A 23,747-nucleotide genomic window follows, 5' to 3' on the forward strand; every position below is an offset into this window, starting at 1 on the left:
ATTTTATATATTTGTGTTGTAAAACTTAAGAAATATCAAGGGACTTGAGAAGTTTTCTATTTTTGTGGGACTTGCAAAATTTCTATTCTTGTATATGTAATAATAAGTACGTTGCCACAAAAAGTATATCCCTTGTATCAATAGTGAAACTATTTTCTACTCTGACCATCTATTATTTTTTCTGAAATCTCTCCTCCACCCCATTCATATATCTCCCCTATATTCATTATGGTACAAATAATTAAAATCAGTACATGGATTTTTAATTTGAATATATGGATTTAAATTTTTCTTTCCAAAGCTAACAGTTTAATCTTGCTTAATGAACAAACATTTATCATTTAGTGACAGAAGAAAGTCCTAATAGATTGTTTTCTCTCAGTTTCTAAGATTTTAGTCAGGATACTAAATCTAAATGCATGATAAAATAACATTAATTAATCATGACAAAACAGCAGTCTGTATTTGTTTGAGTAATAATTGATAATAAATAGTGTATTTAATCATTTAACAATTTGTTATTGCTGTGCAATCCATAATCCCATAAACAAATAGGTTGAAGTAAAACAACTAGAACAATAAACAGTGTACTAGTATGATAGGGTCCACGCCAATTAATAATAACCACATTAATTTCAGGCCTGACAACAGAGCCAGATCTTAAGGATTTTCTGAACCCCAAGAGAGGAGCACCATCTGTATATCTAGGGAGATACTTATCCAGATGGTGTGGGTTACAACAAAGAAGGCATATTTCTTCAATCCCACAAGAAGGCAACATTTAATTGAAGGGACCTGGAGCATACCTACTCTGTTGGAACATGCCGGTCAGTGGTGGGTTCAAAAATTTTTTCTATCAGTTCTGTGGGCGTGGCTTATTTAGGTGGGCATGGTTTGGTGGTCATGTGATTGGGTAGTCATGTCTTGGTGGTCATGTGACTGGGTGGGCATGCTTGGTAGTCATGTGATTGGGTAGGCCTAGCCAACTCAATATCACTCATGTCAAGGGGTGCCTTGCCTGGCCCCTCCCCTCCAAGCCATTCCTTGTCACACCCAGCCTCAACATATGTATAGTTCTATAAAAATGTTGCTCACCTTTTTTTGACTTTATTATCTACGTACTATAGATGTGCTTTCATGGACCACTGAAAGGAGGACATGCTTTCCTCAAGAGTGTGATAGGCAACAGGCTTTTTAGCAGCTGCCAGAAAGCGGGGGGCAATGTATTTTCCAAAGAAGCAGAATGCAAACAAGAAGCAATGGATGGAAACTGAACAGAGAGAGAAGCAACTAAAACAAGGGAGAAACTTCCTGACAGTGAGAACAATTAACAGGCAGATCAATATCTATCTAGTAAAAACTATTGCTCAGTCTTACACCCTATTTTTTATGTGAAAAATGAGGTGAATAAATATCACATAACTATATATACCCTCAGCATTGGAGCACATATAAATAATTTTTAAATAAGCTGGGAACATATGGACAAATACCTTATTTAAAAAATCTATATACCTGACATGCTGCTGGGAGTCAAAAGAAAGTAGTCATTCTCATTCTTCTTCTCCGGTGTCACCTGTTAAAAATATCAATATTTAATGAATATAACTTTATTATATAATAATATGCAAGAGCCATTTTTGAAGCAGGGTGTTTATTTTTAAGAATTTTGGATGGTTTTTGCTGTTTTGAGAATGATTTTTTCCATAGGTTGGAAATGTGCTTCTAAGCACTACTTCTAAGTGCCTTTGGGAATATCTTGAAACTACAGATGATCCTTATTTACCAACTGCCTCATTCAAAAAAGGTATGATGACTAAAAAGATAACTTTATGACTAATGTCTGCATTTATGATCTTTGCAACACTCCTCAATCGCACCTCTCCTTTACAGTCCTGTGCCTAACCTGTTGTCTCCCCCACCCCACATATAGACAGAGAATAGGGAGAAAGGGATTATAAGAGAGTAAGCAGGCATACAATTAAGAATATCCGGAACTTTTTGTATAGCATGTTGTGACTGCTAATGTCAGAACATTACTTTCAATGTCTTTTCCCCATCCTGCTTAGTCTCTTGTAATCCCTTCCTTTCCAATATGTAAATGCAAACATTAATTCCCTTCTTGCTTTAGTATCAAAGTGAAAATTCCAAAGGATGGAGAAGTATCCATCTTTTCTCTTTCCTATATCCTTTAACTATTTCTTTTTCTGCCATTGTATTTATTTGCATATTATTTTAATCTTCTTGCTCATCTTATTTATTTATTTATTTATTTATGGCCTTATGGTCTTATGGATTGTGTATTTGTATGTTTTATTTTTATTTAAAGCAAAGACTGCTCAATGAACATAATAAATATAATCACATGTAGAAACCCTAACAATAGGATAAATATCTTAGGGATAATTCTCAGGGATATTAGCCTCTAGCTCCTCCCTGTGGATATCTGAAAATATTCATGTGAAGAATATTGATGGTTGCTAGTCTACATAAGGCACTGTGGACATATGCAGATTAGAATTAGGAAATTTGGTGAGTTTTCTAAAGAAAGGAAAAACTGCATTCATGTGATCAGAATTATCTCTGGACATTCTGGTTATATGAGTCATATGGTAGATAACATTTTGCCCAAAGAAAACATTTAAACATAATTTGGTTGTTTCTTCATGTACAAAGGAAGAAGAAAGGATATGAATGATCTACAAGTCCATTTTGATATGGTTAAGGTTTCATTATACCTTATCAATCATGTTTCGAGAGACAACACTTCTTTTTTTCAAGATCTCTCTGATCTAGACAAAAATGTCGAGACTTTTCTGTGGCTTCTTTATTTTGTATACTTCAACCAATCCTATTTATTTTCCAAGCAATTTTTATTCTACATTTTTATGTTTGACAAACTGCTTCCTTTCCTATTCTACAGCCCATAAAGTTGTGTCATTTGCACTGATTTATTGCTAGGAAGATTAGGATTGGGAACAGGAAACAAAATGTTCACCAGCTAAGTACTAAAAATCTCAAAGCCAAGATTCCTTGTGTTCAAATTTTATGATTTGGTAAGGTTTGGGGAAAGGGTGGCTTCTGCTCTTTTCTTGAAATTTACCACAAAAATTTGCAACCACAACCAGCAGATCACATAAACTATGAAAATATTTTGTCTACTAAGTCCTATGATTTTCTGCCTGAAATCAATAAATCAATTAAAAGTGAATTATACTTGCAAATGATAGCTAATGATAAAAAGAAAACCACAAAATGTTTTAAAATAATAATTTAACCTAAGATAAACATTTTTGGAACAATATGTTCAGAATTTAACAATGTAACTTATTCAGAAATACCTAGTATACTCTCAAAATTCACTGGGTTATGTTATAAATTAAAAGCATGTATTTCCAGTTATTGTCTTCCTTCTCTGGAATAATACCTTCCCATGATATTCAAATGACTTCCTTCCTGATTTTCAGTAAGTTTTTAAAAAGATGGTTATTCCATCAAGTTGTATGGATATAGTGCTACTGAAACTATTCATCATGTGTTTCAATTCTCAACATTCAAATTCCCAATTTATGTTGGTGAACTGCAATTTGAGGTTTTTAGTTTGATAAACGTATCAAGAAAAAATGTACAATACAACGAAACAGGATAGAAACAATAAAGCAATTTGATATCCTACTTAATAAAAACAGTAATAAGACCCAGGTCAATTTACTGATAACAAAGTTTAATTTCTACAAATAAGTGATAGCTTATACTTAAACAATATTTGGCTGTTAGAGTTTCCTATAAAATTCATCTGGTCTCCAGAAAATTGAATCTATAGAATTCAATTAAGCTTTTATTGCATATAAGGCCTATGTGAAAAGAACTAATACCACTAATGGATAAATCCTTAGTAATGTCATATACTAAATATACTAACATACTTATTATTAAACTTAACACACTTAATATTAAACTCAATTCAATTGCTCTAATAATAATGTAAACTAGATTACTTATATTAAGTTACCTTACACTAAATTAAATTGTGCTGCAAACACCTTATCACTGACATTCTGTGCACAATTCCCTCAAACTATACATAATTCCTTCAAAAATGACATAAGAAATTAATGTTTAGTGATTAAAAAGCTTTAGTGTATTAATTCTTAAAACAAATTATATTTCTGAAGCAAACTTTTCCATATCAGTTCAGAGCACTTACATTTAAATTTTAATAAGGGACAGTTTATCTTCTGTGTGAATTTTTATCATTGTTCTTTGTGACAGTTGATAGATAGTAAGTGCTTTTTGTCATCATTTTCAGCTCACCCTAATTGCCAATCAGCTTAGAAGAAGGCTACTAAAATGTCAAATAATAAGATAAATTTTTGAACAACTTGATTAGTAGATTTATTAATTGTAATTTAACCTTCAAAAAGAGCTCTTCAATAAGCTAAGCACAGGAAAAGTGAATTAATGTGTTACCCATCTGTTCTGTTATCCTACAATAAGTGAAATATTATTGAATAGCAGTGTATGTTTTTAGGAGTACCCTAAGGTTTCAATTTGAAATATAAAATCAGCATACTTTAAGGGCAGATTTTTTTATATCTAAAAAGTAAACATTACCATAAAAAATAAATCACTGCAACTGATAAATAATTCCTGACTCTAGAAAAAAACCCAGGCAAGCAAACAGAATTAACTGTGCAAAAAAGGAAGATAATGTTCCTGTTTCAATTTCAGTGTAAGTTGCTAACACTGAGGACTATTTTTTTCTTTGCTACATGATCCAAATGAATTAAAAATTGGAAGACTTATTTTGATTCAGGAGAGTGCTTCCATTTACAGAATGAGGCAGGAAATATAGGTGTTCATTTACCTTTTCCTCCTGCAATCTTCTACCTCAGGGATCCCCAACTCCTGGGCCATGAACCACTACTGGACCGTAGCCTGTCCAAAACCGGCCACAGGAGAGATGGGCAAGCACGCATGCATGAAGCTCCATTTGCACAAGTGGTGGGCAAGTGCACATGTGAACTGAGGGCAGATGTGCTTGTGCATGAAGCTTCATCCATGCACACTAGCACAACCACCCTCCTCGCATAAGTGCAGCTTCGTGTATGAGCACAAATACCCTCTGTTTGCACATGAAGCTCCATTTGCACAAGTGGAGGGTGTGCCTGGCCACCGCTTGCACAAATAAAGCTTCTTGCATACAGGTACACCTGCCACTCATACGCCCCCCATGCCAGGCCCCCAAATTTGAAAAGTTGTGGACTGTTGCTTTACATTGACAGAATAGCTTGATAGGAAGCAGTAGAAAGCTGCAATAGACAGATGGAAATGGTCTTCTTCTCCTTCATGCTGGCATAAGAGCAGAAATTTATTGAAACATTGGTCCAAAACTTTTTCAGACTTTGAGAGCATTAGAAGAATATATTTTAAAAACAGACATGAACAATAGAAGTACAAAATAAATTAATTCTGTTTTTGATCCTACAGTAATTTCCTCCAGCAGTGCTAATAACTACTTCCAGTCAGGCTTGAATTTATGGAATCAGTGCATGAAAACAATTAAGCTTGCTCTCCAATGGCATTTTCAGAATCAAAATTACTGTTTTTTATACTGCAATGAAGTAAATAAAACCAGTTGAGAAATGATAAGTAATCTCAAATGGTTAAACTTCCAAAATGTACTAGAATTTTCTCAAGGGCTTGTAAAATGAAAAAGAAAAGATTTGATAATAGAAGGATATCTTTGTTAATGTTTTTTCTATGCACAATTAATATAAAGATTTAAGAAGAATAAAAGATTTTATACTTTTGTACAAAGCAAGATTAATTTGAAATGGAATTATATGCTAATTATTAAAATGTTATTGCTAATATGTATAAACATTTGCTAAAATATGATACAGAAAAAGAACAAATGAAATAATGTATGACAAACTAGGTTGAACATTTTGGTTATAATATACAAGTGGACCAGTATAGAAATATGTGATTGAAAAGACTGAAAATTACATGATATCTAGCCTTAAAGATACTTTTTATAAGATGATTAGCTGGATACCTGTCCTTTCCTTTCCTTCCTCCTTTCCTTTCCTTCTTTCTTCCTTTCCCTTTCCTCCTTTCCTTTTATATATATTGTCTAGAATGTATAAATGAACTTTGAATCTTTGCTAGAAATGTGAACAACATGTTTGCTGGAGATGTAAAGGAGATGAAACAATGCAGGTACAAATACATGTATTAATGCAGAAGATTTTATGTTGAAGACTATGTAAAGCTGAAACCAGATTTTTATTAGACTTATAGACAAGCAACTAGAAAAAAAGTCACAGAACTTTGCTTTTATATATGACAACTGCAGTGAGACTGTTATATACTTAAAAGTGGAAAGGCTCAACATTTCCTATCACAGAAGAATGGTTGGTGAAGATGATAAAACTTTTAAAGTTGGCTTAACCTTTTTGATTACAGACAAAATATTATCTATATTTGACTGGTAACAAAAGTTTCCAAAAGATTACAACAGTCATTTGTAATCATAGAGTAATAAAGAATTTCATAAATGTACTTACAGAATATTTGTTGCAAAGGAAATCGGAATCTTCTCCTTTCTTTCTTTCTTTCTTTCTTTCTTTCTTTCTTTCTTTCTTTCTTTCTTTCTTTCTTTCTTTCTTTCTTTCTTTTTCTTTCCTGCTTCTGCTATTTATTACCTTGTATTAGTTTTTATGTATTGTGAAACATTAATATTTTTTTAAATTTTTAAACATGTGGTAAATAAAAATGATGAGTTGGGAGTGGGAAACTAGTGGTCTATGGGGCAAATATGGTCTCAGCATACTATATGCAAATGCCGAGTCTCCCCATAGTGGATGAGGTATGATTTTTTTTTCAGATTATGGAGGATAACAAATATCTGTTTAAAAGAAATGGACACTTGCAGACATTTTCAAAACTACACATAGAAACTGCAACCCATTTCCAAAAAGAATTGAATCAATTTTTACTATTTTGGTGGAAATGCACTGAAATGGCAAAAAAAAAAAAAAAAAAAAAAAGGGAGGGGTCCTTTTATAAAACTCCTGAAAGATAAATAATACTTGATGTTTATTTTTTCAAAGAAGTGGAAACTAAAGAAACAATATACTGTATATTTAAGGTATATTTATTGTTAATAGTTGATTCAGATTGAAGCATAATAGTAAAAGAAGTTTTGATATTATGTTTATTTTTGTGAAAAGCAAACTATATAGGACATGTGTGATGACCCAGAGTATATCAGAAATATAAAAAAATCCAAAACGTAACTAAAAGTCCTTTAACGCTTTCAACTTGACTTCACTGTTTAATTGTTCACAGTGGAGTAAACTATTTTCAAAATAACATTTCAAAGGAAAGAAACAGTTCAAATTCAAGAGCTGATAATGAAGCAAAAACCAAAAACAAACCGCATTGAATAAAGTTCCTCGACAGACCAAAATAGATAATTGCCAAATTCAGGAAGATAACCAGGGAGAGTCCGTTGGAAGAACCAACCAAGATAAACCTTTAGAAATAAATCACTAATTGTCTCCACTAGCACGCAGGTTCAAACTCTTATGCAAATCTCACACCTGCAACCTACTCCTCGTGAGTAGATCATGTTTTACCCTGATCCTCTCCTCCCGGTGTGCCCTAGAATGGAGAGGGGATGGGCCTGGGTCCTCCTCTGAGTGCTCAGCTGGCCTCTGCCCTTCCCCAGCCTCCTCCACCACCTCTGGAGCCACACTTCCACTCCTGTTGGCTGTTCCTCCTCTTCCTCAGAGTCAGTCTCCACCAGGGGCATGACAACATGAGAACAATTGGTTTTAAAAGAAAAAGTGAAGTTTTCATGAGGTTAAATTTGATTTTGATAACTATATGGCCATAAATATTATTTGTGCTCTGCACCAAACATATTTCCTTCTAACTTGTAGTCAAACCAAAATTATTTTCCATCAAAATATACAAAACAAATAAAATCCAATCAATGCCATCAATACTACAAATGTTATAGAAAGAAAGGCTTTATCTGTATAGTGCGCCTTTATATAAAGTGTGTGGAAACTGTCGTTTAATCTAATTTAGTCTAAATTTCTCTATAATTAAAATATATTAGACAGGAACATCACAACCTGCTTTAAGAACAATACTGTCAGCCATATTGCATTTGTATTCTATGCAACTGGAAGAACTAATTTTCTTTGGAAATGCTCTGAAGTTGCTTTTTTTCTCTCTTATGTTTGTTCAAGCATTATTTTTTAACCAAGGAAGTTCCGTAATATCTGAAAAATACAGGATATTTTTTTCTGCTTACAAGATCCAATGGGAAAACTGGTTAAAATATTGGATTATAATCAGAAGAAAGCCAAGGCTCTAGTCCTTGTTTTGCTATTGAAATACACTGGGAGATTTTGGAGCATTTTTTATTCTCAAACGAAATTGCTGTAGTGAGTTAAAATGAGAGGAGGAACTACTTCATTAGGCATGTTATCTAGTATTTTTGAATTAACAGATGATAATTCTCCTGTCAAGACCAAATTACATAACAGTGGCAATATGTCCATAAACTTCCTTTTCAAAAAAGCATGCAATGTTAAAAGTTCTAAATAAATGTATTGTAAGCCTCTCCTAAACTGTAATAAAAAGGAGATCTGTTCCAACAGCAGTTTAGTTATACTAAAGTAATCTTCTATGTCATTTTTTTTTGTCTATAAATAAGAAGATTGGTCATGCTTCATACCTAATGTAATATGGAAATTGGAGCAAAATTTGGAATCAATGGTATAAACTTTTCCTGTGCCCGAATGCTGAACCTCATGAAAATGGATTAAACTTGAAAAAGAGACAAGTTAACTTTATTTTATTTTTTTCAAGTTAATCCTATTTCAGTCTTGTAAGTATTGCTAAACCAAAATGTTTTAAAGGAAACTGCCAAGATAAATAAACCTAAATAAATAAAACAGAAGACAAAGTCACCCAGTCATGAAAGCTCCAGATAATTTTGAGTCATTCACTCACTCTCAGCCCAATCCACCTCACAGGGTTGTTGTGGAGAAAGTGGGAGGAGAAAGATATGTTGGATGTGTTCACTACCGTGAGTTAAATACTAAAGGTTAGATACAAATAAACAAATCAAATAAAGACTTCTTCTCTGAAGACAATCCAAATTCTAGAATAATCAAAGCTGCAACACTGCCTAGCCTTTTTATTCTTACCTCACATGGTTTAACTATAAACATGCAAAAAAAAAAAATCCAATAATTCCTATAAACCAAATAGAGTAAAATTTAGGGAAGGAAAACTAGTGATAAACGGAACTGCAGTTGCCTCAATAATCTATATTCATTGGGAACCCATATCTCTTCCTAACTCCTTTTATGCAGTCCTTTCTTTTTCCTGCATGCAGCAGAAACAAAAGAATAAAAACAAATACTAGTTTTTTTAAAAAAGTACTAATGTTACAAGAAAGGAAAATACTGACTTACTTGCAGCACTAAACTCTTAATACATTATTTTCTTTTCTTAAATGCTGTTACTTAGGAACCTTTTACCCAGGGGAGGGATTCTACCGGTTCTGTCCTGTTCTATAGAACCAGATGCTATGATTCTGTGCAGTTCGCGAACTGGCAAATCACACCCCTGGCTGGCTCCACCCCTCCCCATTGGCCCCGCCCCTCCTTGCCCACACAAACAGCTGACGGATGGCGGGGTGGGGAGCTGGTCCTGGAAGCCCTGATGCTGCCAGAATTGCTGCCATTGCGTTCCTTGGGCACCATTGCCACCATTGATATTGGTGTCTTGCTGCTGCTTCATCCTGCCCCCCAGGTATGGCAAGCCCTGGGCCGGGGCTCAACAGCTTGCCTTTCTTCCCCCTGCTATGCTTCCCTCTTGGGGAAGCGAGGCTGGGAAGGCTGCTTGCAGCAAGGGAAATATGGGGGGAGGTGCGCTTCACAAATATGGGGGCAACGGTGTTGGAATCACCTCATTTGTAAAATGTGCGAAGTTTAAAGGTGCTGCGCAGTGCGAGCCTGCTCACAGCAAGGGAAATATGGGGGGAGAGGAACATGCTGTGCAGCACCTTTAAACTTAGCGCGCTTCATAAATGGTGCCTCCTCATTTGTGAAGCACACTAAATTTGGTGCTAAGTTTGGTGCTGCATGAGGCTACTCAAGGCAAGAAGGGAGGAATATGTGGCGGGGGGGGACTTTTCCCCTGAGACACTGTCTGGTGCTGATGCTCTTGCCATGGAGGAGAGAGATGAGAAACAGAGAGGGAAGGAGAAAGAAAGAGAAAACTATACTCCTGTAAGTATTGCAGAAGCAACATTCTCCCTTTCAGTTTCCACAGCCCCAACCAACCAGGAACAGAAATTTCATCCATGCAACAGCTGCATGACAGGAACAGGAAATTAAGTCTTCAAGTTCCTGGATATTGTTTCTAGCCGTCATTGAGCCTCAACAAACCAATGTTATTTCCCCCCCCCTTTGGGATAATTGTGTTATTCACCACATGCCTCACATTCAAAACATGCTATGAATCTTTTAAAGAGGGCATAAATAAAGGACATTACCAGGATTTTTAAAAGATAAAGAAAATCAAGAATTTTAAAAGGTAAAGCGCGCACACACACACACCTCCCCAACTCTCTCTCTGTGTGTGTGTGTGTGTGTTTTCTCTCTCTCTCTCTCCTCCTCCCTCAAATCCACAGCTGGGCCAAGCCAGCAAGCTTTCCTTCCTTGGTGCTCTTCGCTACTTCTTTCATTTCTTTGTTTTGAAAGAATGATTGCCAACCACAGCCGCCGACCCAGCACCCGGTAGCTGCCGGTCTTGAGAGGAGGAGGGGGAAAAGGAGGGTTGCTTGAAGAGATGCTTCGATGATCAGTCTGAACTTGCTGGCTTGGCCCAGTCAGCTTTGAGACGGGGGGAGGGGGAGGAGAAGGGAAGATAGGAAGAGGGGCAGAGAGAGAGAGACACACAGAGAGATACAGAGGGGAGAGAGACACCCATAGAGAGACAAAGAGAGAGATAGAGGGAAAGAGAGAGAGAGAGAAGAAAGAAAAGCAAGAGAAAGAAGGAAAAAGAGAGGAAGCGAAAGGAAGCGATCTGTCTGATCTTGATGAAAACAAATCACCGGGGCCTGATGGATTACATCCCAGAGTTTTAAAGGAGCTGGCAGAGGTCATCTCAGAACCACTGCACTATATCTTTCAAAAATCCTGGAGCACCAGAGGACTGGAAAAGAGCTGATGTGGTTCCCATCTTCAAAAAAGGAAAAAAAAAACAGACCCAGGAAACTATAGACCAATCAGCCTAACATCAATCAATACCCAGGAAGATACTGGAAAAGATAATAAAAAAACAGATCTGCCAACATCTAGTAAGTAAAGTAATAACTAGCAGTCAGCATGGGGTTGTTAAAAACAGATCATGGCAAACCAATCTTATTTCATTCTTCAACACAGTGACTAAATTAGTAGACCAGTAAAATACTGTGGACATAATATATTTAGATTTCAGCAAGGCATTCGACAAAGTAGACCACAACCTACTTCTTAGTAAGCTAGAAAAAAGTGGAATAGATAGCACCACCACTAGATGGACTCACAACTGGCTGACAAACCGTACTCAATGAGTAGTCCTTAGTGGGTCTAAGTCTACATGGAAAGAAATAAGCAGGGGGTACACAAGGTTCCGTCTTAGGCCCAGTACTCTTCAATATCTTCATTAACGACTTAGATGAGGGAATAGAAGGGGAACTTACCAAATCTGCAGATGATACTAAGCTGGCAGGAATAGCTAACACCCAAGAAGATAGGCTCAAGATCCAAATGGATCTTGACAGACTAGAACACTGGGCCGTATCTAATAAAATGAAATTCAATATAGAGAAAAGTAAAGTCCTACACTTAGGCAAGAAAAACCAAAAGTATAGACTGGGTGAAACCAGGCTCAATAGCAGTAACTGTGAGAGGGATCCTGGAGTCTTAGTGGACAACCAGCGAAATATGAGCCAGCAGTATGCAGCAGCAGCCAAAAAAGCTAATGCAATCCTAAATTGTATTAACAGAGGGATACAGTCAAGATCAAAGAAGTACTAATACCACTCTATAAAGCCCTTTCTTTATGGCAGCTCCTTAAAAGCCTGTTGCCTCTCACCCTCTTGAGCAAAGCATGTGAGCCATTTCCTCCTTGCAGTGGTCCATGAAAGTATATCTATAGTACGTAGATAATAAAGTCAAAAAAAGGAGAACAACATTTTTGTAGAACTATAGATACATTGAGGCTGGGTGTGACAAGGAATGGCTGGGAGGGGAGGGGCCAGGCGAGGCACCCCTTGATGTCACACACACACACACACACACACACACACACACACACACACACACACACACACACATTATTTATTTTGATTTGTCAATCGCTTACAAGATAATAGGTATAAGTATATACATAGTTATGAGTACATGAAATGGGTACATATAAGAAAAATAAAAGAAACAGGGACAGGGATGGTAGGCACGTTGGTGCGCTTATGCACGCCCCCTACAGACCTCTTAGGAAATGGGTGAGGTCAACAATAGACAGTCTAAAGTTAAAGTTTTTGGGGTTTGGGGAAGAAACCACAGAGTCAGGTAGAGTATTCCAGTCATTGACCACTCTGTTGCTCAAGTCCTATTTCCTGCAATCAAGTTTGGTGCAGTTAACCTTGAGTTTGTATCTATTGTGTGCTCTTGTGTTGTTATGGTTGAAGCTGAAGTATTCATTGACAGGTAGGACATTGCAATGTATGATTTTATATGCCATACTTAGATCAGACCGAAGACAGCGTAATTCAAGGTTTTCTAGGTCTAGAATTTCAAGTCTCATGGCATAAGGTATTCTACAATAAGTAGAGGAGTGGAGAACTCTTCTTGTAAAATATTTCTGGACTTTCTCAACTGTATTAATATCAGATACGTAATGTGGGTTCCAGACTGATGAGCTGTATTCAAGTATTGGTCTAGCAAATGTTTTGTATGCTCTAGTTAGTAGTGTGATATTACCAGAGAAAAAGCTATGTAGGATTAGGTTAACAACTTTTAATGCCTTTTTGGCTATGTAGTTACAGTGGGCTCTAGCACTTAGATCATTAGAGATGAGAATTCCAAGGTCCTTGATGGAGTTTGGATCATCAAAAAGGTCTTGACTGTTCAGCTTGTATTTTATTTTCTGATTTTTTTTTGCCAATATGTAAGACAGAGCATTTATTTGTTGAAATTTGAAATGGCCATTTGTTTGACCATTCTGATACATAGTTGAAGTCTTTTTCAAGGGTAGAAGTATTGTCTGTGGTATTGAACAGCTTTACATCATCAGCAAAAAGAATGCAGTTGCTCTTAATATGATCACAGAGGTCATTTATGTAGAGTATGAAAAGAGTTGGTCCTAGAACACTGCCTTGGGGGACACCACTATTGACAGGTACAGAATTTGATAGCACACTCCCAATTTTGACCATTTGTTGTCTGTTTGACAGGAATGCTTCTATCCAGTTATGCAGTTGTCCAGAGATAGCATAAGATTTTATTTTTAGGAGTAGTTTGTTGTGTACCACTGAATCAAAGGCTTTACATAAGTCTATGTAGATTGCGTCTATTGCTTTGCCCTGATCGAGTTGTGTAGTCCATATGTTTTTGCAGTGTGAGAGTTGCAAATTACAGGATAGTTTTTTCCTGAAACCAAATTGTTTATTGGAGAGTAGGTTGTTTGTCTCTAAGTGGAGGATAATGGATTGGTTAATAATTGATTCCATGACTTTACAGGTGACGCAGCATAAGGAGATTGGCCTGTAATTTTCAACTAGGCTGGGATCTCCCTTTTTGAAGATGGGGATGACCATGGCTTGTGACCATAGGTTAGGCAAGGAGCTGGTCCTGAAAGATTTTTCAAAGATTATGCTTAGAGGTTTGGCTATGGTAGTGGATATGGTCATATGCACATGCTATACACACACACACACACACACACAAAATCATTGCCCAGTTTGAATACCTAGCGGAAAGGAAGAAAGAATATTGGACACATATACACAAATGTGTGTGAAAAAAACTGCAAAGAAAGAGGATTATTAAAAAACAGCTTCCAATCTTAGCAGTTGTATATGAGAGAGAGAAAGAGAAATGAGAAACAGAGAGGGAGAAAGAGATGAGGAAGAAAGAGAAAAAGATGAGAGATGAGAAAGAGGGAGAAAGAAAGAAAGAAAGAGAGAGACAGAGATACCTGTTTAAAAGAAAATAGAAAAATGGCTCTTTGACTCTTTAAGGTTGCAGAACCCTGGGTTAGGCAAGCACCATGGGCATTAAGTGAACATTGTGGTCATTAAGCAAACACTGGTTGTTTAAAAAGTCCATTTTCTCCAATAGGCATTTTTAACCAGAAACTAGAAGGAATTGTTGGAAACCGGCAAAAAACATAGAAAATCTCAGTCACAAGACTGTGTTGGGATGTTGTAACTGGTCACAAGTGTGTGTGTGTATATATGGTTGTCAAAACACCACAAACAGGCCAAGTAACTCTGTGGAGGTCAGTCATAAATTAGAGCACTTGCTAAGCAGCTGGCCATTAAGCCAGGACCAGGTCATTAAGTAAGGACCACTTACATTTGGTTTGCCAGTCACATGACCACCTGGCCACCCCCACACCAGTCACATGACCTCCTAGGCACGCCTAGCCAGCAAGCCACTCCCACCTGTCACATGACCACCAAGCCACACCCATAAATTAGGCCACGCCCACAGAACCGGTTGTTAAGATATTTGAATCCCACCCCTGCTTTTATCCATGTGATGGCATTCATTGGCAAACAAACTAGGACAATAAGAAAAAAGATTTAAGGTTATAATCATTGATCACGTTTTCTTTATCTCCAGTAAGAAATACTTAGCTCCAAAAAGCAAATGCTGTAGTAGCCAGAAATTTTCATTGGATGGGCCCTCTGGCACTGCAGGCCAGGAAAACTATGGGCTGTTTTGAAAATATCCCATAAAAATGAATATCAACATTACTTAAACTGCAGAGGAGGAGGAGTCAAAGAAATATCCCTGAAATACTCCATTTGCTATGGTAAGATCTATTGTGGCAAACTTGTCATTATCTACCCCAAGCTACAATAGCAGAAGCAATGATAACTTCTTGACAGTTGTGCTACCTATTTGCTAGCTTGAGATTTCCCGTTATACTTCAGAAGATATAAGCATTTAACTATGGATAAGATCAAAGAATTGCTAAGTTGTAGATAAACTTTTCTAGATCTATTATAATAGCAGATTTGCTAAAAAGCTTTGGATTCCACAGATTAGTTTCTGCCCATTAGTATTAGCCACTAGTTGAAACCCTGCACTGCCTAATTGTGACTTGCTCACAAATACTCTGATTTGCTAAACTGTAGAAGCAAATAGTTAGCTGAATAATCCCAAATGTCAAGATTGAAACACTTTACTTCTTCTGTGCTTCTATCGCTGTCATCTTTCCATTCAAGCGGGAGGAGTGAGGGGAGAAATGGAATGCTTAGTTTTCATTTATGGACTGTGAGAACCTGAATATCACCAAGATCACGTTTGCAGATGTTAGATGGAGATATGGACTGTTCCCATAACAAAAGGAAGTCTTATAATTGGACAATGTAAAAACCCATGGGTGGGGAGAAAGGGAATCTATTGTTTAATTACCATATTTTTTGCACCATAAGACACTCCAGACCATAAGATGCACCTAGCTTTTAGGGAAGAAAACAAGAAAACAAAAAATTATTTTGTTTCGGCCACAAAAATATTGCACAGCTTTGTGTAAACCTTTTAAGACTTAACTTCGGTTGCCTCTTATAACATGCTGTTATACAGAATAACAGAGCTGGAATAACAGAGCTTGGATACCTTCTAGTCCAACCCCCTGCTCAGACAGGAAACCTTATATCGTTTCAGCCAAAAGCTCTTGAAGCTATGGAAGAAATTTCCCCACAATGGATTTTTTCTCCTAGGACCCGAATCTATTCTGTTGTTGCCACCGCCTATCGCTACTGCTGCTTGCCACCACTCCCTGCCATCTATCACCACCGCTTGCTCTGTCTATGGCTGCCACCCACCGCTGCTGCCAATCGGCGGTTGGATTAGCCTCCCAGAATACCACCGATCAGCTCTTCCAGGCGGTGAACGGTGGCAATGAGCAATGGCAGCCATGACAGGCAGTGGTAGGCCTCTCACCACCACTGTATGTCACTGCCACCACACCAACCCCTCCCCCCTGCTGCCATGGCCCAGTCTGTGATTCAATATTTGCTCCATAAAATGCATAGAAATTTCCACCCACTTTTTTGGGAGAAAAAAGTGAGTCTTATAGTACAAAAAATACATGATTTCTCATTTATTCTGAGACAATGGAAGATCATGTGAAGTTAGTGCAGGAAGTGCTGACAAAGCTACTGGAAGCCAAGATCTATGCCAAACTATCCAAGTGTGAATCCCAGAAAATCAATCTGGATTATTTGTGGTACCAAATGTCCAGTGAGGGAGTGGAGATGGAGCCAGGGAAGGTGAAAGCAATACTGCAGTGGTAAACTCCCCAAACCAGAAGACAATTGCAGAGCTTCTTGGTCTTTGACAACTTCTACCAGCAGTTCATGCCTTCATTTGCACAAATAGCCCTGCCCATCACTGAACTACTAAAAATGGGCAGAGGTGGAATGAAGGCAAACTGAGACAATACCTTAACTGGACTACGGAATGTCAAGCAGCTTTCAAAAAGCTCAAACGGCCTTTTGAGGAGGAGCCATCTCTTAAACATCTCAATCTGGAGGAACCCTTCATAATACAAGCTGATACTAGCAATCTAGCCATGGGGGCCTCCCTGTTCCAAAGGAGTGCAAAGGGAACACTTTAGCCCTATGCCTTCATTTTCTGAAAGCTGACTGACATTGAAAGACATTGGGCGGCATGGGAAAAAGAGGCTTATGCTGTTTGATGGGTGCTGATGACCTAGAAGCAATTTCTGGAATGCAACAAAATCCTCTCTGAAGTGTGGACAGACCATAAGAACTTAGAGACCTTAAAACTCCAAGGAAACTATCCCCTTAACAAGTACGATGGGCTCAGTACTTCAACCAGTTGAATTTCACTCTTTGGTACTTGCCAGTGGAGAAGAATTTACTTGCATGTGCGCTCTCCCGAATGCCCCATATAAGAGCATTCAAGAAGAAATAGTTAACCCCTTCATCCCCTCCCAGTAACTGGCAGAGCAGGTCTTAGCAAAGCGATGGCAGCTAGATTCTCAGCTGATGATGCTTTAACCAGGCAGCTGAGGGGAGCCCTGGAAAGAAATTAGTGGTTCAGAGACCATAAGAAATAACTAACAATAAGGGAAGGCCTGTCTAAAAGGGAGACAACTGTTCATCCCAGGCAACTAGAAGACCCTGATCCTGCAAAGAAGCTGTGACGTGGAGCTGGCAGGTCACTTTGGTTTTATAAAGACCCTTCACTTGGCTAGAAGGCAATTCTGGTGGCCTAAGATGAATAAAGACATTGAAAGCTATGTGACAAGCTGCTTAGTGTGAACATCTATTAAACAATTGCTGGGGAGGAGTCCTGCACTACTGCAACTGGTAGCCAATCCTAACCAGCCGTGGTAAGAGATTGCCATGGACTTTATTGTGGAATTGCTTGAGAATGTGGGAATAAAGTGATTTGGATGGTGGTCGACCTGTTTTCAAAGCAAGTGTACTTCATTGAGTATCCAAAAGCCTGGCCAAGATGTTTCTGTAGCACAACTATCAGCTGCATGGAGTTTCAAAATGTATCATTTCAGACTGGGGGGCACAATTCATGGCAAAGTTCTGGCAGGAGTTCACTAAGTTGATAGGTTCCTCCCATAGGCTTAACTTAGGGTTCCATCTGGGCAATAGTAGAGCAATATTGATATTTCTATGTGAACTACCAGCAGACAATTGAGCAGAACTTTCCCAGAAGTGGCTTATAATAATTCAGTACATAGTAGCACTGGGTTCACCCCAATTAAGGTAGCTACAGGAGTTGAATTCATTCTGATGCCAGAATTTTCAAGAGAGCCCCATCCTTCAGTAATGCTAGCTGACTGGATGAACATCATAAAATCCGCTTGGGGAAATGTGCAAAAGGTACTGAATAAAGCCAGAGAGATGCAAAAGAAACAGGCCAATAGGAGGAGAGCCCCCAGAGAGAATTTGTAATTTGGAATAAAGTAAATCTATGTATGAAATACTTAAATCTGAGGCAACATATAAGAAGCTGGGTCTCAAGAACATAGGCCTTTCCCAGTCATGTGGATCATAAACCCAGTAACGATGGAATTGCAGTTGCCAAAAGGCTGACATGAGTCCACCCAGTGTTCCACTGTAGCTTATTAAAATCCTTTCAATGCTCTAGGTTACGGCAAGTTGAAAGGGAGTATCCACCCAATGATGGTCCTCGTGGCTTGACTTTAACCTGCCTTCCCACGTGGTGCCTGCGCCCCAACTGTACAGCCCTGATCTGCCTGCTCACTGCCTGAGAGTCGTGCTAGCTCTCCCCACCACCCCCAGATCTTCCCCCCATCATTCCCGGATTTTCCTGGGCCCCTCTCCCACCATCCCCAGAGCTTGCTGAGTGCCCCCACCCACGGTCCCTGGGCTTGGCTGGCTGGCTTCTCCACTGGCGCAGCCCCATCCTGGGCAGCAGCGCTGGCTGGGGCCCAGCTAGATGCCCCACCATCATCCCCATGCTCAGCTGGCTAGGCTGCTGAGTCCTTGGGCTCAGCTGGCTAAGACGTGGTGCTCTCCCAGCTCTCCATACCATGTAGCAGCCGCAGTGCAGTAAGCAGTGGCAGAGGTGCCCTGAAAGGGAGGGCGGGGACTCCCAGTGCTACTTCCCATAGCCACCCCTCCGTCTCCACCACCCACTTCCTTTCGTCACTTGGGAGAAGTGAGCAGTGGAGGAGGTGCTCTGAAAGGGAGAGTGGGTGGATGTCCCGAAGTTGCTCTTTTTTCATTCTCCCACCACCCGCTGCTCTGGAGCTCGCTGAATCAGTTCATCCCAGACCAGGTGCGTGTCACGAGAGAGAGAGAGTGTGTGGTGTATGTGTGTGTGTGTGTGTATTTGTGTGTGTGTGTGAGAGAGAGAGAGAGAGAGAAGCAAGAAAGAAAGAACTAGAAAAAAAGAAAGAGCAAGAAAGAAAGAGGAAGGGAGAGAAAGAAATAAAGAAAAAGAAAGTAAGAGAAAGAAAGAGAATGAAAGAAAGAAAAAGAAAGAGGAAGAATGAAAGGAAGGAAGGAAGGAAGGAAGGAAGGAAGGAAGGAAGGAAGGAAGGAAGGAAGGAAGGAAGGAAGAGCAATACAGAGCTATCAAACAGGCTCAGCCAATCAGGGACGGCTATGGCTCCCACTCAAAGAGCAGACCAGAGTGAAGACTCTTGCTGGATGCAGCAACCTCTTTTATCTTTACTGCCTGGAGCAAATAGAAAGAAAGAAAAAAACTTCCCCATCAGAGGGAAGAGAAAGGCATTCAACTAAAGGGGGAACTGGAAATACAATCAGACCGAACAGAAACAAAAAAAAAACTTCCCATAACAAACAGTGAGATAATTTTTAAAGGGTTTTTTTTTTTTTTGGAAAGTGCAGATGGGTCAGAATAACTAATTAACTAGCCAAATTATGAGCTAATGCTCATCATGCAAGTCCAGACTGGACAAATTTATTGTCCTACTTGAATGGGTTGACACCATAGAAGCACGACTAGCATCCCTCAAAGGGAAAGAAATTACTCAGAAAAGCGAAGCACCAAAATCCCAAAATCCCATCCCTACCCAACTACCCCAGCTTCAGAAAACCACTAACCCTGCGAGTAACATTTTAATCATTGCTAAAGACACGATTGAACATGAACAGGCGTCCCAATGCTCTCTTATTTGAACTCGAGGACACCAACGAATCAAATGACATTGCAAAGGTTCATGACATCATCAGCAACTTCCAGGTATCAACCATCTCTCCTGATGAAATCATTGATGTTTCCCATGATGGCCCCGAGTTCAAGAACAGTGACAGCTCGGTGGCACCATGCTTCTGCAGAGTCGTTTGCAAGAGCGAATCCAGCAAACACAAGTTTATTTCTACAATAAATATACACACTGGTAGCTGCACAAAACCACAGGAAACTTCATTCACAGCCTGCCTGCCCACGCCCGCTTAAATGATGCCAGGACCAAGGAGAGACTGACCTGTGCATAGACTACCACATCGACTGTATCAAACCCAGGACCAATGGCCCACATCCCAACAGCAGTTCCACCAACAATCAAAGCTATGTATGCACACCCCCAACTTCCTCCAGGTGCACCCCTACAGGCCTAAAATGCAAACTAATAAATGCAACAAGCCTCACAAACAATATGCCTGAATACCTCCTGCTTCTAAATGCGGCCCTATTCGACCTTATTTTTGTCTGCAAAACATGGTTGAACGTATCCTTTCCAGGCTCCATTATTAGAGTAAGTGCCCATCCGACCGCTATCTTTTATAAGAAGTCCTTAGGTCTGAAAAAGATTAATGTTGCTCAGGAGTTTGCTCTTCCTGAGACCATTGTCTGCAAACTGTTCCTAAATACCACACTTCATTTCTTGCTATTATAGAAACCCTGATTACAACCTTGGTCATACAAATAAGCTAACTGCACTACTAATGTGGACAACTTCCTGCCCGCACCCTTTTATCTTTCTAGGTGACCTCAATCTGCCTATTATCAATTGGACCCAAAACAAATGTACAACTGAACCTATACATGCAACCATGTACAATGCTGTTACAACTCTGGGGCTGGAGCAGTTGGTAACGAACAACACCAGGCTCAACAATTGCTTACATCTCATTTTCTGTAATAGCTTAAACTCCATTTATGGCCTACAAGTTAAAGAATCTTTTTCCAACAGTGATCACAACATGATTGTTTTTTGTCTCAACTTGTGTCCTTGCAAAGAGAATCATAATGATGGGACTCCACATTATAACTATAAAAAAGCTGATGATGATCTCATAGCTGCCAACCCAATATCTCTTGATTCCTGTGCACAGGTTGTAATGCTGCAGAAGACCATTATAACACTTTTTTGCTCCAAGTAAATAGAGTCATTAATGCATACATACCAAAAATAACTCCTAAAGCCAAAAATAAAAACAAATTACCCACATCAATAAGAAAGCTACAATCCAAGAAAAATATCTCTTTGGTGAGCAAACAAAACTGGTTATGTAGCTATATTTAAAAACCGTTGCAAAACCTTATGCTGCCAGATAAAGGCTGAATATACCAATCACCACTGCAAACAAGAGGAAGAACTGTTAAACTCGAACTCTTCCTGTGCCTTCTATAATTTCATCAATACCAAACTTAAAGACTTGAAATCTATCCCACCCCTAAAAGGACCTAATGGGGAAGACTGTAACAATGAAGCTGTAAAGGCCAAAAGTCATCCCTATCTATTGGCCCTGATGGATTATGTGCCTACTTTTTGAAAAAACTTGCCACTGCCCTAGCCAAATCTCTAAGCACAATCTATGAAGTATCTTTCAAAACCAGCTCCCTTCCTGACTTATGGTCATTAGCCACAGTCATACCTATTTTTTAATAGGAAGACCCTAGTCTAGTAGAAAATTACAGACGAATTTCACTGTGTTGCATCAGTTGTAAAATCATGGAATCAATTATAAACCAATCCATCACCCTACAATTAGAAACAAATCTGCTTTCTAACAAGCAATTTGGTTTCAGGAAAAATTTGTCCTGTAATCTGCAACTCCTCCACTGCAGAAACCTTTGGACCATACATCTAGACCAGGGTAAAGCAACAGACACAAATTTCATAGACTTCTGCAAAGCCTTTGATTCAGTGGTACACGACAAACTACTGCTGAAACTTAATTCTTATGGCATCTCCGGACCCCTGTACAAGTGGATAGCCACGTTCCTGTCAAACAGGCCACAAATGGTCAAAATAGGGAAGGCCCTATCAAACCCAGCACCAGTTAATAGTGGTGTCCCCCAAGGCAATGTGTCATGCCCCTGTCAGAGTCTGAATCCGAGGAGGAAGATGAACAGCTGACAGGGAATGGGAGTGCGGCTCTTTTGGCTGTGGAGGAAACTGGGGAAAGGCAAAGTCCTGCTGGGCAGAGCAGAAGAGAGGTAGAACAAGGGAGAGGGAGTTCAGAGGAAGACCCAGGCCCATTCTCTCTTTATCCTAGGGGGCGCAGGAGGAATGGAGAAGAGAGCAACATGGGTTGCATAGCTTATGGGGGAGGAAAGGGCCCTGATTCCCTTCATAAGCCACACCTAGGAATGAGAGTTTAAAAGAGATGCAGGCTGAGTGCGCTGTCTGCTGGGAACAAATGTGAGTTTATCTTGTGTTGACTTTGGTTATCTGCGTTCCTAGCATCCTCCCAATTGGGTTGAATTACTGCCATTCCTTCACGTCTGGAATTCCTTCTCTTGCCTTGCTGGACTAATTACCTCATCTTGCCTTGATTAGACTTATAGTTACAGTTTTTGTTGACCACATTTTGGACATGATTCTCTTCAGCCAAAGGCTGTTCCTGGGAGAGTTTTTTTTCCAGCCCAGAAGGTAACCAGGAAATTGGGGGCAAAGTTGGAGCTAATAAAGGGATTCCTACTGTGTTGGAGTCTGACTGTGACTGTGTTGTCTTTATGCCATGCCCCGGGTCATCACAAAGTGTCTTAGGACCCACACTCTTTCTGCTTTACATCAATGACCCATGTGACAACATTAAAAGCAGCTGCATCCTCTTTACCAATGATGTAAAATTATTTAATACCACTGACAATGCTGCTGCCCTACAAAGCGACCTTGACTATGTATCAGAATAGTCACATAATTAGCAACTCCAAATTTCAACTAACAAATGCTCTGTCCTACATATTGGCCAAAAAATAAATTAGAACACCAAATACAAGTTAGGTGGAAACTATCTTGTAGATGACCCTCACTCTGTCAAGCACCTAGGACTATTTATCTCAAATGATCTAAGTCACAGAGCTCACTGTAGCATTGCCAAAAAGAGTTTAAAAGTTATTAACCTTATTTTGCGAAGCTTCTTCTCCACCAACATTGAACTGTTAACTAGGGCATACAAAACCTTTGCTGGACTAATTTTCGAATACAGCTCATCCACCTGGAACCCACATTGTATATTGGACATTAACACAATTGAGCAGGTTCAGAAGTATTTCTCGAGAAAGTTCTCCACTCCTCCACTCACAATAGAATTCCCTATGCTTCCAGGCTTGAAATTTTGGGCCTACACAGCCTGCAGTCCGATCTAAGCATAGCTCACAAAATTGTCTGCTATAATATCTTGCCTGAAACAACTTCTTCAGCCTCAATCACAATAATACAGAGGCAAACAACCGATACAAACTCAAGGTAAACCACTCACATTCGATTGCAGAAAATATGACTTCAGCAACAGAATGGTCAATGCCTGGAACACCCTACCCAACTTGTTACAGCCTCAACCCCTCACAGCTTCAACCTCAAACTGTCTACTGTGGACCTCACCCCATTACTAACAGGTCCTTAAAGGGGGCTGTGCATAAGCACATCAGTATGCCTACCGTCCCTGTCTTACTGTCCCCATTTATCTGTATTTATTCCCTTGTTCTTGTTTATGTTCATACTTA

General features: G+C 39.1%; 1 protein-coding gene across 13 annotated transcripts in view; it reads right to left on the reverse strand.

Moving 5' to 3' along the window:
* The window catches only part of THRB (thyroid hormone receptor beta), a 198,248-nt gene that overhangs the window by 66,684 nt on the left and 107,817 nt on the right, over positions 1-23,747 (reverse strand). For 8 of the 13 annotated variants that reach the window (XM_087915603.1, XM_087915610.1, XM_087915604.1 and 5 more), the window contains one exon: positions 1,516-1,576. The exons of the other annotated variants lie outside the window; for them this stretch is intronic. In XM_087915603.1, coding sequence (XP_087771729.1) covers positions 1,516-1,522 — 7 coding nt within the window. In that variant the 5' untranslated portion in view covers positions 1,523-1,576. The remainder of the gene's footprint in view (positions 1-1,515; positions 1,577-23,747) is intronic. 13 annotated transcript variants of the gene reach the window in all.

Source organism: Pseudonaja textilis, chromosome Z (assembly GCF_049901715.1).
Source record: "Pseudonaja textilis isolate UNSWEBS1 chromosome Z, rPseTex1.2, whole genome shotgun sequence".
Classification (NCBI taxonomy): Eukaryota; Metazoa; Chordata; class Lepidosauria; order Squamata; family Elapidae; genus Pseudonaja; species Pseudonaja textilis.